The sequence below is a fragment of the Bemisia tabaci genome, chromosome 8 (genome assembly GCF_918797505.1).
Source record: "Bemisia tabaci chromosome 8, PGI_BMITA_v3".
NCBI classification, from domain to species: domain Eukaryota; kingdom Metazoa; phylum Arthropoda; class Insecta; order Hemiptera; family Aleyrodidae; genus Bemisia; species Bemisia tabaci.
Window position 1 is genome coordinate 19,603,173 of NC_092800.1, and position 16,049 is coordinate 19,619,221.

The following is a 16,049-nucleotide window of genomic DNA, read 5'->3' on the forward strand; positions in this document are numbered from 1 at the left end:
TTATGAGGTGGTATCGATCATTGATACGTGGGAAAGAAAAATTTCGAATCAATGGTCAGTAAGTAATAATTAAAGAGAAGGTTAATCTGTATTATTACGAACAGTTGCTAAGCAACAAGACATTATATTTATATTTAAATTCTTTCACTCAGGAATAATGATCTTAAATCCAGTCAAAATTCATTTGAAACCAAGGATTTCCCTTCAAATTTTTCAAAATTGAAAATTGAATAACTAACCAGGGAGTAGGGCCAAGTCTAAAAAGAATGAAGAATTTCAAAGGCACTGCTAACCAAAAACATTTTTATCTCAAACTAACCTCCCAAACAATTGAGTGCTTGGTCTGTAAGCTGAATTCAACCATTTGTTCCTTCAACCCCCCCTTCTCTGTTTGCAGATTACAGCACATCATTTGTCATACATGTGCTGATGGGAAAAATTTATGCCAGCTTTGCAAAAGCCCCCCTCTGAAAAAGCAGCTCAGTTTCCAGCAAGTGTTAAATCGGATATTTAAAGTTCGGTGCAAAAATGAAGGGTGCACATTGAAGCTGACCTTGCCTGAGGTATCAAAACACAAAGTTACGTGCAAATATAAGCGTATTCGATGCAAACTTGCCGCCTGCCGCTCACTCGTTCAACCTTCACGATATGACGACCATGTGAGACAGTGCCATGCAGATGTCAAAATTCTGACTGAGGAAGCAGTGTTCTGCTGGGATTCTAGCTTGTCTCAAGACCAGACCCAGTTGATCTTCGCCTATAACCAGTACTTTTGGGTGCGAATAAAAAATATCGGAATTCGTTATTGCCTGGCGATTCAAAGTGTAGCCGATGAAAATGTTTCTGGAAAGTTTACCTACACATGCTTTTATGGCTGGGATGATACAGGCTTTGTTAGATTCACTTATCCTGTCACCTCAGGCACAAAAAACCTGCACAGAGTTCTCACTGATGGTGAGTGCTTCATGTTGAACAGGGGCTTGGTCAGCAAAAGCAGAACAGACCAAAACAGTGGTTGGAGAGGAGTTCACATAATCATGAATAAGGTTAAACCTTCCAGAGAAGTTGTTTTAAAGCATGATTAAATGTTGACAAAATACGAGCGAAAATGTTACAAATTATTTCTGTTCTAAATAACTGTCTCACATGGGTTACAGAGCAGATTTACCATGATCTTTAAAAAAAAGTGTATTTTGCAAACAAAAACGATTTGTATTCATCAAGAGTCACAACCATTACAAGTAAAATTAGTCAGTCAGGTTGCTTTGACATAACAAATACTTAATAAAAATATATAATCAAATATACTTAATGTTACACAGTCTTAAAAATAGCAGACTTTCACTTCTTATTATATTCTACTTGGCGTATCGTTTTGAAAAACTTCTAGAAAAAGTACATAACAAACTTTCCAGCACTTACCTCCAAAAAAAGAAGTCTAATTGTGATTAAAAACCTACGGATGGACATTTTTTTAGCATGGATGGGTCTAAGTTGAGTTGCTGGGTATAAAAGGAGAACTTCTCGGTTGCCGAGTTTCAAATTCTCAGGTAAAATTTCACTTGTTGCACAGAAAGTGAATACATGCATTTCCAAGAAATTTTAAAAGACAATTCTTCATGATTCTACGATGTTCTACTGAAATCTGTTCAGAAACTTCATGATTCTACAATTTTCTACTGAAATTAATTTTGAAAAAAATCACCCATCAGATCCATCTTTTGGACATAATTTAGCAACAGAAAGTTTGAAATGCAGCAACGGGAAAGTGCCTTTTTCTAATATGAAATCCTTAAATTTCTATGTCAATAGACGAACCACTTGATTTCAAACCTTTGGACTCTTAAGTTATTTCAAAATGGACTCAGAGACTTTCATAACAACAAGGATGAGTTCTAATCATCTCAGCTGATAAACCTGTGTTTGTTGTAAAATTTTCAAATTTATTATTTCCCGGGGTTCAAAAAAATGCTCTCTTATGATTGGCATATCTGGGCAGACTTGAGGCAAATCTCAGGCCATAGTGCAATTTTTTAAAGTAACGCCTTTTATTCTACCACTCATCAGATTGAAACATTTAGCCAAATCAGACATACTTGTGTCACAAGTAAGGAGTTTTGTACAGAGGCAAAAATGCTACATTACAAAAACAGGCAGCATTATGGAACGATTTGCACACCTCTTTTTTTTTTAGCGAATATTGTGTAGTTCACCTAAGCTCTTCATATTACAGCGCTTAATATTTCAAATTCCAACATGGAGAAAAGTATAATTCTTCCTTGAAAATTGACTTATCAGGAAAGCTTAAAAGCGCAAAAGAAAGAAAATACTTTCAAACAAGCTTTGTTTCAAGAGCTTGACTCAGCTTACAATTTCCCTGCTAATCTTGTTTTCTTTTTTTCTTTTTCAAGGGCAGTATTGCCACCTGCGAATATTCAGGCGTAGCCTTATGAAGTCGTGCCAAAAACTACTCTCCTGTCATTTTATGAAATATACTTTTGCCTATCCTTTTTTGTCCACTCATTTTAGTGTATTTTCCGAAGGAAATACACTATTGTTTGTCCTTCTTGCATTCCAGTCTTTTTCTAGTTGTACCAGTTAGACTTGAAGTTTATTTTTCAAAAATTACAGATAAACCTTAACATTTTAAATTAATCGAAATCTTAGTGAGTAGTATCTTAAAGGTAGTATCTTAAATAGTTCAGACTGCATTTCATTTGCGAGTGCTGAACTGAAAAATTTATAAGGTAACTGGTTCATGAGGATACTAAGGTACTTGCAGCAAGGAGCCCTGGAGATGGTCAATACTGGTATAAACTGTACCTTTTGGAGCATTTAAAGCTCCAAATTGGATGGGAGACTTTCTAGTATTTTTGCTAAATTATCACAGATGGGCTCAATGATCGAGCCAAGCCACTCTTCCACGGTAGCTCTGTGGTACACTTCTAATAGATGAGGCTTGAGGAAAGTGATTATCAATTGAATTTCTTCCTTCAACCTGCCCAAACAAAAACAAAAATTGACTTTAACAAAAATTTGAAGATAGGTACATTGGTCAGATAAGAACGCTAAAAAAAACCCAAAAAATATTGAATTCAGTCCGCTGTAAAACTGCTTTTCTCTCGGTTTCAATGCTAAGTTCAAGAAGGTATAGGAGACTTCGTGCCAAGCAAAAGGAAGTCAGCTTAAGATTGATTAGAAAAGTAAACTACCAATTCTACAAATTTCAGTCATTTTGATTGAACATAATAATATTGATTTTAATGATGGCTAATGACAACTTACTGCTTTAAAATGTAATTAAAGTTTTTTTCATAGATAGGTTATAGATAGGAAGCATACATAGGTTTATTAAAGTAAAAATACAAGCAGCATATTTAACACGTAACTTTACTTTGAAGTAAAAATAGAGGAGCAGAGATTTTAAACAGTCCAAACAGGGTGTCTACAAAAACAGGCTGGCCAAAAATCAGTATTTTTTCACTTCATTCCCAAGAAATTCAGTACCTCATCAACAGAAAAATTCAGTGCTTTTTCAGTACCTCCAATTGACGAAATTCGGCAAATTTAAAGAAATTGAATTTCCCGCTCAAATTGCGACAAAAATGACAAAAAAATTAAAAAATTCCACACCATCTTGTGGAATTCTGCTCTTTATCAGTACTTCTGGACCGCCCTGAAAAAATCAGTACTTTTTCCGTTCTCGTAGACACCCTGCCAAACAAGATATGTGATTTGGTAGTTTCATCGTCAATAAATGTAATTCAAGTAAATTTATGAGCGCTCATGTAAGCATAATCTGATGTAATGAGTGAGCTTACCCATGAAGTGCTTTAACGAGGCTATCCGTCTGCATAGGATTAAGATGATTATTTTTCCTTTGCCAAGGGTTTAGCCAGGATGCAAAACTGTTGACAAGATAGATATTATTTTAGACAAAGAAACTTATTTTTGACCAAGTTGTTTTACATGAAATCAATAAAATCAAACATATTCCTGCGAGGTATGTGGGGAATTTTTTCAAGAAACAAACATACTGCATTGCAAGGTATGGTCAGCATTTTGGGACTTCAGGCATCTCTGCTTTTCAGATCAAATTATGCATATTAATAACTAACGTACTACAGTTTCATTCAAATTCCAAGGACAAATTTCAAACTGTAACACTACTTAACAAAAATTAAAATGCGATGTATCAAATTTCTCAAGTTCTTGGTTTATCATAAATGAAAAGAATTCAGCAATAAAAGGTTGGGGTAGACATAATTAGACCACTCATTTTGTAATCAATCATTTAGTATAGGCAACTGAGAGTGGAAGTATGAGAATATGCTCTGAGTTCAAACAAATCTATTCTATATCCGTAAGCTATCGGTTCTGTTTGTTTCAAAACACCAAAATACTCCAATAAGGTCGCCCTTGTCTGAAACGGCCAGCTTTATCAGAACTACAAGGCCTCTATGTCAAAGCCTTGTGCCCAAGTAGTTGGGTTGCTTGGCCTGTTGAACCGATGAACATTGTAACTACTAATTTTTGTCAGCTCCGAAAAATTCCCGATACGTATCTGTGGGAGTCGTCTCATTTTTACTACTTTTTAATGAAACTGACGAAAGCTCACTGAAAACCAATTAGTCACTCCTGTATGTGCCAAAAATAATCATCACTTACTGATCACTGTTGATAGTGTTGTAGTACTTGGAACGAAAGTTTGCGAACCATCCAACGCCGGTTAGGATTTGCCAACTTGGGAAGTTTAGATTTTCCGCTACATGCTGTGGTCTGGAAAATGAACGTAATAAACTCTACTAAAGTAAACAAATTTTGCGAGGAATATGATTTTGGATTATGTACATTGATTTGTAAAACAGATAGAAGAAAAAGTACAAACGATACAAAAATTGGATGATTAGGACGTATTTTGACCGGAATTATTAGCCTGACTACATTAGACATTACTTCATTTCCTCTGATGTTTCATATTTAAAACAGAAAATTGAGCAATATTGGAACTTAAAATTTTGTGAGGGTATTTTTCATAACCTGCAGTAAACTCATACACAATTTAAAGGCATCAAGGAGTTCATATTTCTATTGAGAGAAAAAAAATAAGAGGAAATTAGGTAATGTGAAATGCAGCTAGGCTGATTTCAATTAAGTCCAATTTCCTTTTATTTTACTTGCCGTTTAAATGCAAAAGGAAAAACAAAAAGGTAAGTGGCATGAAATAACTTTCTCAGTGTACACCTTTGGGTTTTAATCTCAACAAAGATGCGGGGTTTAAAAAATGTATGGAGCTAATGATTAAAACTTTATGCTGAAATTTTAGCTTGCCTTTGTTCAATGGGTCAGTTGCACTGGTCACAGAATCGTGTTCTGATGTTTAATTCTTGTGGATTAGCTAAAAATAATAAGATTTGTTCAAACTGCAACTTTCTACATTCAATATATTAACCAAGATATCGCCCATTGAAAAGTCGGGTTTTTGACGTCATCCACCGCAGTAGTGACATCCTTCCTTCCTTCCATCTTGTTCTCATCCAATTTGCACGTTGAGTAGCCAGCGCGTCACTGACCGATAAAAGTAAAGTGAAAGAAACCATGGGTGTCACTACCGCAGTGGATGAAGTCAAAAATCCGACTTGTCAAAGAGCGATATCTCGGTTGATATTGAATGTAGAAAATTGCGGTTTGGACAGATCTTATTATTTTTAACTAATCTGTGAGGATTGATAATCAAAACACAATTCTGTGACCAGCGCAACTGACCCATTTCTTCTTTGTGTTCATAAACAACAGGCATTTCAGGGCAATCAAGCCGCATCTACGGGTTGTAAATCTTAAAAAAATTAGGAAAAATAAGTCCTTCCTTGCAGGCCTGTCCTTCAAGGATGTTAGGACCTTGAGGGAACATTTGTCCTGAATTTTTTTAGAGGTCTTCGACCTTAGGATGGGGCCTTGCTGCCTGTGATGGCCACAGTTAACTATGCAGCTTGTGATACCACCTTGTAACTAAATTGAGGAACCAGCTTTTCGAGGAATTCAAAAGAGTAAAGTCAAGGAGTTTCAAGACTCTCTCAACGTACAGTAAAAGAAACAAAGTCTGATCTTTCAAATGATAGTTGAGGAAATAATCATGAGAAATTTGTTTAAATCCAGGGCTTTCTAATACATTTGAGTAATTTTCTGAAATTCAAGAATATTCAAGAATTCAAAACTTTGAAAAGAAAAGAGAAAAATCGAGAGCTACCCAAGCCACGCATTCTAAATAACAAAAAAAAAAAAAAACTGCTTATGGGTAAATCAAAGCTTCAGCATGTCAATGACTGGAGTATAAAAGTACATAACTGCAATTGAGGAGTTATAAATCTCCACTAATGTTTTAATTTTCAAAAAGAAATCCGACTATCAGTTATTCTTGAAATTTTCTGTAAATTTTTTTCACTCATTTGAATGTTTGGAAAATAAGGAGGAGATATTTTAAAGAATCTTTCAAGAAAAATAAGACATAACTAAGGATTTTTGTTTGAAATGTTGCAATGGAGATACACATTTTTCAACTTTAGCCATTAATATAGTGAGACTTTCCCTGTTAAAAAGTAAAAATTCACTTGCTCTTAATGATTAAAATGGTAGACTCTACGAATATTTACCTTGGGAAAGGATCTAGAGGAATTAATTCCGAGCTGTAGCCCAAGGCAAGTGAAACGCTCCTATGCGTCTCAAGTGAAAACGACTCAATCCATGTACGTAAACAGAGGGCAAGACTAGGAATGGCAACTGGTAGGAGCTCACATAGAATAGCGAAATGATCAAACCTATGGGAAATTGAATATAGCTTTACTGCAAATTTTCATCCAGTACCAGTGATCTAAATTCATCATTGAAATGATTCCAAAAATGTTTGACTTGATAAAAGTAAAAAAGAAAAAAGAACACTAAAATGTGGTCCGAGCTGTACGTAACAAGGTAGTAAATTAGTGCTGGGTCCATACTATTTTGCTGGAAAAGTTAGGCCAGAAAATTCAACAATTTCAGTTAGAGTGGAAAATTTGAGCTCTAATGAGTATCAGTACAAGACTGAGGGGGGGGGGGATGTACACTGTGTGCAGCTCAGGCACATCAACACTATCCCCCTCAGTCATATTAGAGCTCAAGTTTTTTAATCTAATTGAAGAATAAGGCATTGCTTTCCCACAAAATGGTGAGGACCCAGCACATTTTACCACCTTCTTATCAGTAAAAAATTACTTAGAAACTGCAGACACTTTCGCCTTTAAACCAAATGAAAAATGGTGAGAGTTGACATGACTTGACTCACTAAATATTCGGTTATAAATGTTCTGTTCTGGTTCAAATCCTTAAACTGCTACAATGTCCTCAGCTATGAAGAAAAGCAGCATTACATGACACAGTGATCATCATGCAGTAGCGCATTGCAAAAAGGGAGCGCTGCTACTTCTATTGGTGAGAGGACTCACAGTCCGAGTCAGCAATTTATGGTTCTCTTTGACGGAAGGTCGCAATTTCCTTCATAAATAAGATGTCTTTCCAAAAGATCTATTTAACATCGAGTGCTTTGTTATGTCATCCTGATGAGCATTGACCGCTGACAATTGGTAAAGAATGAAATTCAGGTGCTTTTAAAGCCTTGAAAAAATTTTCAAGATCAAGTGCTTATAAAGGTTGAACAAACTATGTGATAAGTGAGAAAAACTCAGGAATTCCATGAATGATGGCAAGGATGACCCAAACCTACAAGGCATGGCATTGCCATGGATTCTTTTTCTGTTTTACCTTTCACAGTACGGTAAGACCTTGATTTATCGGATTTCACAGGACCAGAGGCCGAATCCGTTAAATCGCGCTAGTGGGTCCTGCTGAAGGGACCGGGAATCGATCCGTTAAATCGCTGAATCCGTTACATTGCGATCTGATAATTGGAGGTCTTACTGTATGTCCAACTTTTTCACTTGTCATTTCCAATTACACCAACCATAAAGATAGTTTGTATCAGAAAAGTATGATCATAAACATAAAAATCGAAAACTGTCTCATGGTTACCTGGACCAGCCTGTTAGCGCTATTCCTAAAAACTTCATTTTAAATTCTGGATCAGCGAGAACCATAGACCACTTCTCATGGTTGCTTATGTGATGCGATATGACAGGTAAAATCTGACAACTCCCAGTGGCACCTTTGAAGGCGGATGCAACCCAGACTTTTTTGAAGACAACAGAGTATTTTTTCCATAAATCTGCAATAAATAATTTGGTCAATTAACACAGAAAAAGGACAATTGACTAAGAAGCGTAACCCATTTACATCTTGGCATGTTTTTGCCGGCCACACCAAGCAGTGCGACACAATCAGGAGAGCAACAGAATATTTATAAATGATTCATGATGCTATCTATTGGACAATAGAATAAACACGACCAAAAGAATCGCCTAGCAGCCGTGCAAGTTACCTCGTCCATGCATAGTTGTACCAGGACAGAGCTGACGAGCATACTCGTCTACAATATGCAAATGAGTTGAGCAAAATCCTTTTTATCTTTGAGATTTCTGTAAAATCCACTTTCTCTCCTCGAAAATAACTCAGTAAAAGATAACTCATCTTTGAAAAATTGAGTGTACCTCAGAGAGATTCAATAGAAATAATTGCTTATGAGCAAGTTTGGTTTTAAACGATTTGAAGCGAAGCATACATTAGTTCTTTTGAGAACAGGGAAGAGATCTTACCACTATTTAGTTGGAAAAACTCAGCTGGTTGATAATGCCAAATCATGGGCTCCACAAAATCCCAGAAGTTGTACTCTGGAAAAAAATTATTTCTGTGGGTCAGGGCCATGTTTAAATTATTAATGCACTTAATTTCTCTTTCCGATTGTTTGAGGAAAATCAGAAAAAGATACTAACCAAAAGATTCAAGAGAGAGAATGTTTAATAAAGTAAGATTTTAAGGGTCCAAAGACAGCCTCCATTATCATTGTAGGAGCAGGTAATACGATCATGTTCATTACCTAAAGGGAGTTTTGAATGTACAAATGCAATTTTAAGATTCTTTTTTTCCACTTGTATTTTAAAAGTTTTGGTTAATCTTCACCCTTTTTTTTTAGCTGGAAAATTTTGAACCATGCCTAAGCATGTTTTCTTTACTATTGTATGAGGAGAATTAGAAATGTAGGATGATACGCTATGGTGGTCGCATTTCGGTTCGAGCCACCGTTTTAGAGACTCAAGGTGCATGGACAGTACAGACTTTGCCTCCTTTGACTTGCAATTCAAATATGCCCAATAATGTGCCATGTCAAGGGGGTGCAAGATGTGACTGCCTACAAGTATCCGTCTCAAAGAGTTAATAAAACTTCTGTTTTTTCAATTTTTTTTCCCCCAAATAAATGTCGCAATGATAAATTAGTTTTTTATTAATAAAGCTCTGTCATACAATGATACTGGAGGGGTTTGATAGGTTATTGATAAAGATTCAATGATCTGCCTACAAACAGCTCTGCTAAGAATTATCCGTGCAAATAGGAACATGAATTATTATGTGAGAACAAACACAACTTATAACAAAGGAGAGGTAATTTTTCATTAAAAATTCATACCTCGTAGTAATTCTATGTCGATACTTCGTAGCATATCATCCCACATCACAAGAGAAATAATGGAAGGGTGCTTGTTACGAACATGGGTCACCACTGATTTAATGTGATCAAGGAAGAGACGATGTTTACTTTGCTTGGAGCATAAGTCACACTGTCCCATACTCCACACCTGGAAAGAAATTCAAGCAAAATTGAACTAAACCTGAATTGTATGAAAGCCCAATTCACACAATTCAAATTTTTATCCTTATTTTTCTCCAACCCTAATGAATTGAAATTTTTTCGATTTGAATTACACAGTGTTAATTTTCATGCAATGAAGTTGAAAGAAAAGCTGAATGAAAATTTGAATGATGTTAAATGGGCTTAAGTCAGGCCCAAGCGTAACATTCAAACAAAGAATTGTTTTTTCTTACGTTTTTAGGTGTCAAACAGAATTCATTGCAAAATGGACTGGACAACCTTCAAGGGAAAGAGGCAAGCTACCTGAACATACATTCCTCTCTTGCACGGCTTTTGAGGTAGGTACCTATACTAAAAACTTACATTAAAATAAGTTTCTCTCAAAACATCATTTTCGGCCACATTTTATTCAATATTCTAGGTAAAGTCTCATTGGAAAAAGAATGATGATGACTCGTAGTTTTTGGTAAGAAAAGAAAATTTTGATGTAGGGTCCGAGTAATGAATTTTTCTTGAATAAAACGTATGTAACCTATTGGGACTGATCACTGGGAATTGAAAAAAAACTATTAGGAAAATATCTACTTCATACCTCATCAGCTCCAATGTGAAGGGTCGTCAAGTTGGGATGCATTTGAATCACCTGATCTATCATTGCAGTGACAAGGTCAACGGCAGCCGGTGTTTTAGATGGACATAAGCAGGATGGGTACCTTGCCACCTCCCGCAAGTGCCTCCATCTAGGATGTTTCAGGACAAACTGGGAATCAAAAACAATGATCATGTACTTACATTGAAATAAAGAATGTAGAAGTAAACTACAATCCTGCAAGAATTCCTCGCCACTGCCTCCATTCAAGGATTCGGGAACTGCAGAGTTCTTCAAAAATTGTTACTGTTTAAAAATGAAAACCGGAAATTCTCAAATGATGACAGTGTTGAATAGTAAATTGTAGGATTGATGGATCTCGAGTTTTAACTATGACACACATATTAGAGGCAAAACTGAAGGAAAAATAAATGCTTTTGATGCTAGACATTTTTTCATGCTTCTTCATTTCTTGACCTAACTGATGGTGAGCAAGTTATAAATTCGGAGATATTTTGTAAGAAAAGTAAAGTCTCAACGTTTAATTTAGAATTACACTTTTCTTGAAAGAATTTCATCCTTAATCACATTGTGGGAGACACATTTTACTTTCTGACACACTAGATGTTTGTACAGCTTCTTATCTTATCCAAAAAAGGAGCTTGGATGATAGAATCGAGGTCTAAAATTAATTTTGTGGAGCATATAAACTAGTGATACTCACCTCAAGATGTCCAATTGTTTGGACGAGTGGAATCACAATCAGACTGGATGTTTGAGCAAGGTGTAATATTCGAGAAATTTCATCTGAAGTGTAGGTGTTGGTGACAGAGTTCCTCGAGCCAATGTCTACCAGAGCTCCGCTGTACGGGAAAGTATCTTCCCATTCAATCAGAAGGCCTGTTGCACCGAATTGCGCTAACAAAGGAATCAACTGAGAAAAAAAACTCATAATTACTAATAGCAGCTTTTAGCTTTACAACAACTTGTGGCAGAACTTGCGTCAGTTTGAAGCCCAATTGACACTATCAAACTTTTCATCCAACTCTTGGATGCAACTTGTCGAATGAAAAGTTGGATACCTAGTGTGATAAATGACAATTTGATGAAAAATTTAACAGAAACTTAACAACTTAAATGTGACGTCACATTCTACTTTTCGTTCAACTTTCCATCCAATTGGCGCCGCCAAAGTTGAACAAGGAGTTGGAACAAAATCTGCCGACCGACATGGGCCGAAGCTGTATTTTCGCGAACTGCAGGCTGATGATGATATCACACTGCAAGGGTAATAGAATCAAATTTTTTTGCATCCAACTTTCCATCCAACTTTTCGTTCAATCATGTTGAATGAAAAGTTTGATAGTGCGAATTGGGCTTCATTTCTTTTGAATATTATGTTATAAATCACTCTTCAATATTTTAAGGAATATTATTGGCTGAAAATAATTTAAAGTGTTCTGTAGGTCAAATTATTTAAAAGCAAGCGATAAATGTGACCATCTGAAGGAAAAGAGATCTTAGTCTACAGAAGCTAAATTTTTAGAGGAGCTATTTCTATCCAGTTCGGTCCAAATATCGGACTATGAGATGGTAGACTGACAGAAACCTCCCTCAAGTCCCAAAAATAAAATTATGAGTACTTCAATTCATTTCTGGGTCAATTCGTAGCCCTCCAGACAGAAGGACGTAACAACACTTCGCGATGAGCCCTGCCCACTTTATAACTCAACTTTCTTGGGCTCATCACAAAGTGTAGTTATGCCCTTTTGTCAGTCAAACAACAAATAGGGTGCATAAAGTTACATTAAGTACTACTCAACAATTTCATCATCTAGAGCAAGGCAAATTAGACATTTAGATAGCTTCCTCTTAAAATGCTGTTTTTTGAACTACCATGACTCCCGTTTGGATTTGCATTTTCGGACATTTTTCTCCTAAAAATGTTTATATAACGCTACATACTCAAGAACCAAAGACTCAATTTTTAATACACAGGCTAATACCTCTATTCCTGTGGTTGGTGGCAAATGTATAATGTGAAAAGTTACCTTCTCCAGATAAGACAACTGAATTGGTGCACTCTTCAAGTCCAGGTGGACCAACCTAAGAAAGGCAAGTAAAGATGTGTGAGAAGTCTGCAGAATAAAGGTGTCGTTCAAATATTAGGTGCGCAACCTGGGGAGGAGAGGGTCTGAGATTATCTTACTGGGTCTTACCAGGGACGAAAGGGATTAAGTCAAAGTTTACATCAGCCTCCCTCTAAAAAATAAAAATTTGTCGATAAAAATAACATTTGTCCATAGGTGGTTCTAGATCTCTGTGCTTGTGGGTGCCAAGGGATTTAGAACCATTTTGTTGGTCCGTGAGTGGGGGTTACGGAGGGGGGCACTCATGCCCGAGTAAGAGGGAGGTCCAGGGGATCTCTCCAGGAAAATTTTGAAAATCGCATCTCTCACGGACGCTATTTTGACACATTTTTAATTTTAATATCATAATATTTAGGAGACAAATTCATTGTCTTTCGATAGATGTGATACCATATATTTTCTTGTAAACATTCATTTCATTGGGTATTAAGGAGGCGTAAGGGCCTCATTGAGAACTTTTATATCGACAGTGAAAGTACCAGACCACGTATCTCGGTTTACAACGCTGCAGACTTCCTGTTATACTCTATTTTTTAAATTAAAAACCACTCCAAATTAATTCTTGAAAACTCTCCTGTTTTTTCTTTGCTGAGTGAAAAAAACTCTTTGAAAATTTCAAGAAATTATATTGATTTGTTCTCCTTAAGAAAAATAAAATAAAATAGAACCAGAGATTTTTGAAGACTGCAAACAAGTTACGTGGTCTGGTGATTTCACCTTCAATATGTTGTACACATAATGATTTCATGAAAATGCATGAATCGACAAATTTTGGAAAAACACAGGATTTTTGGGCTATCATATACCAGTCTTCCCATAATTTTGCATAGTTACAAGGTTATGATGTTTTTATACCCCTGCAACCTATCAAAAATTAGGTATGATACTTAAGAAAGATTACAAACCTGTGGGTATCAATGGCGAGAGACATCATTCCAGAGGGTTGCTTAATCCAAGAATAGTTTCATTTAATTCTGATGAGAGGCGAATGAGGTATCAAAATGGAGACTCGACATCCATTCTACTGACGGACTTCACGACAGAATTAAATTAAGAAAAAATTGCATTCAGTAAAGTCTGTTGACTGATTTCATTGAGATCAATTTATTTATAAGGTAAGTAAGTAGTCATGTAGAAAAGACAGGTCATCATGGTGACTGAACTTAGATGCCAATTTTCTATAAGTTCATTTTCTTGTTATATAGTTCTTAATTTTGCAGTTATGCAGGAGGTTATTGCAGGAGGCAGTTACTGTGGCCTCTTGATAAGGACATTCATTGTCACAGTTCTTCTTTGGTGAAAATGATTTGAATTTGCACAAATTCTCTTTTGAGAAGAGGGAGATTTTGATAAAAAGCGCAAAAACACAGAGAATAAAAAATCAAACTGGTTCTCCAGCATTGAAATCAATATGAAGCTTTCAAATAATTGCAAACTGGTGGAGAGAGAGTAATCTTGCAACGAGCATTGAAAAAATCTTGGTGAAAGAATATTACTTGGCTGCATTAAATTTCCTTGCACTTTCAATGATTGGATCAATTTTTTCATTAACTCCATCTCAAATTATTTCCTTCCTTGGCTTCAAATATTCCTGACACTCATAGTGACATGCTTGGTCATTAAAATTTTGCAAAGGTTTTTAACCTTTGCCCAGGTGTCACATTTGAGACTGTTTCCCAAAAGAGGCCTCAGCGTGTCAGGAGGAACTTCCACAGCATTTATGAAAACTTTTACATTGAAAGTTTTGGAGATTTTTAACGTTGAATAATAAGGCACTGAGTTAAAGCTACGGTCTAATATCTTGCTGATAAGCAAATAATCTTCATGACACTCTGTGAAGAAGGGATCAAAAATATTTTTTTGTATCAAACTAGCTTTCAATTCTTCAAAATCATTTATTTGGCCACTGTTCTTTTCATTCGTCTGCGTTTTCCTTTTTTTCTTTGGAAGGTCCTCAGATTCTGAACATGTTCCAGATCTTTTATTTGATTTAGTTAGAACAGTGGTATAAAGATGATCTATGTGGTCATCGTCAACTGGTTTGGTGGCCATCATGAAGTGCTCACCGAATTCAAGATTGGAGGCTTCCACGTTTTCATCCGATACTTTAACTTCGTTAGATGATTGGGCGGAAATATGGGCTGAGAGATAGTGTCGAGACTCAATAATTTTATCCCACTTAGCAGAAATTTTGTTAAACTCCGAGTGCCAAGGAAAAATAGTTGGATATGCTTCTTCAGTTAGTCGTAGCTGCTGTCGTGGCATTTTCACCGTGATACCTCCTTTGCAATTAAATTCATCGTCCATTACAACAAAATCAGGTTTAAAATGTTTAATGCATACTGCAGAGTATTGCGTGATTTGATATGAATCGTCTTTGCCACATCGTGACAACCATTCTCTACGGAAACGCGGAAACGAAGGAAACTTGAAAATAGGGACATACTTTCCAGGTATGCGATTCGAGAAACAACCAGCCACACAACATGCTTTCACCATCGTTTCCGCTCTGCCTTACTCTTACAGCATAAATGATAATTTTATGATATCTGAAAGGGTTATCACAAGAAGGAAATTCAGAATTATTACTTTTCTTTCTTTTTCCTGTTTAAAAGGCTTACTTAGTTGCAGCGATCAGTCTGATATGACGGTGAGTCAGGTAGTCTAGTGCGAGATGAGATCGGATGACTGCAGATGACTGTGAGGAGAGGATTTCGCGCCGGAAACGACTTAACCCAAAGGTAAGGAACTTTTTATGCGGTATTAAAGCACGTGCAAAGTTCTGAAGTTGTGAAAGACAGCCCCAACAGAACAAGATCACAGACACTTTACTTTACTTTATGCTTTACTCTTTGGACAGTAAGTAAAAGAAAGAAATGAAAATAACCAAAATAACATGATAACATAACCTCGATCGGTGCGGGGTTGCCAGGTGTGCCCTGTGATCAGAGACAAACAACCTGTGATTGGTTCAAATTGCTACATTTTCCCAATTATTCCTCTTTTCGAACAGAAGGAATCTTAACCGCAAATTCTCAACCAGACGCTTTGATTGGTCTAGAGCGGTTCATTCCATTTATTCCGAGTTGAACCAAAATAAGCGGGAATTTCAAATAATTCCGGATATCCCGTTTACCAAATAGTTTCCGTTTCCGGTAAAGCGGTGTTGTCAGTTTTATTTATCAAATGCTCGTAAAACTGACAACACTGTTTAACGGAAACGGAAACGATTTGGTAGACAGGATATCCGGAATTATTTGAAATTCCCGCTTGTTTCGGTTCAACTCGGAATTATTGGAATGAACCGCTCTGGACCAATCAAAGCGTCTGGTTCATAATTTGCGGTTAAGATTCCTTTTGTTCGAATAGAGGAATAATTGGAAAAATAGGTTGTAAAAATTGTTTATTTACATGCTCACCACGACACCACAGGCAGGCAATCTGGCATCTGGTAACAACGCGATACTAACATTTCCATCAAATTCATTTAAAACTAGATCATCATTTAAATTGTTTA

The 16,049-nt window shown here is 36.2% G+C and overlaps 1 protein-coding gene across 7 annotated transcripts; it reads right to left on the minus strand.

Moving 5' to 3' along the window:
* Positions 1-1,191: 1,191 nt before the first annotated feature.
* Positions 1,192-15,439, minus strand: LOC109044590 (hexosaminidase D). Of its 7 annotated transcripts, none has more exons than XM_019062405.2 (12): positions 15,154-15,439; positions 13,438-13,553; positions 12,434-12,488; positions 11,107-11,316; positions 10,386-10,553; positions 9,611-9,779; positions 8,742-8,816; positions 8,062-8,254; positions 6,651-6,815; positions 4,669-4,779; positions 3,822-3,908; positions 1,192-2,998 (listed from the first exon to the last, which is right to left on the minus strand). In XM_019062405.2, exons 2-12 carry the CDS (start codon positions 13,464-13,466, stop codon positions 2,836-2,838), a joined length of 1,425 nt encoding a protein of 474 aa, XP_018917950.2. In that variant the 5' UTR covers positions 13,467-13,553; positions 15,154-15,439; the 3' UTR covers positions 1,192-2,835. The 7 variants fall into 7 exon arrangements, with proteins under 7 accessions (XP_018917950.2, XP_018917948.2, XP_018917951.2 ...); XM_019062403.2 differs by having other exon boundaries at positions 13,438-13,556; XM_019062406.2 differs by having other exon boundaries at positions 13,438-13,564.
* Between the last annotated feature and the right edge of the window lie 610 nt (positions 15,440-16,049).

Bases quoted from the DNA above. Each gene is read 5' to 3' on its own strand.
- LOC109044590 (XM_019062405.2), bottom strand. From the start codon at position 13,466: ATGATGTCTCTCGCCATTGATACCCACAG. The intron at 9,780-10,385 runs GTATGAAGTAGA...ATTTCTTTCCAG, and splicing joins TTCACATTGGAGCTGATGAG to GTGTGGAGTATGGGACAGTG. The intron at 4,780-6,650 runs GTAAATATTCGT...TTCATTTTCCAG, and splicing joins CCTCTAGATCCTTTCCCAAG to ACCACAGCATGTAGCGGAAA.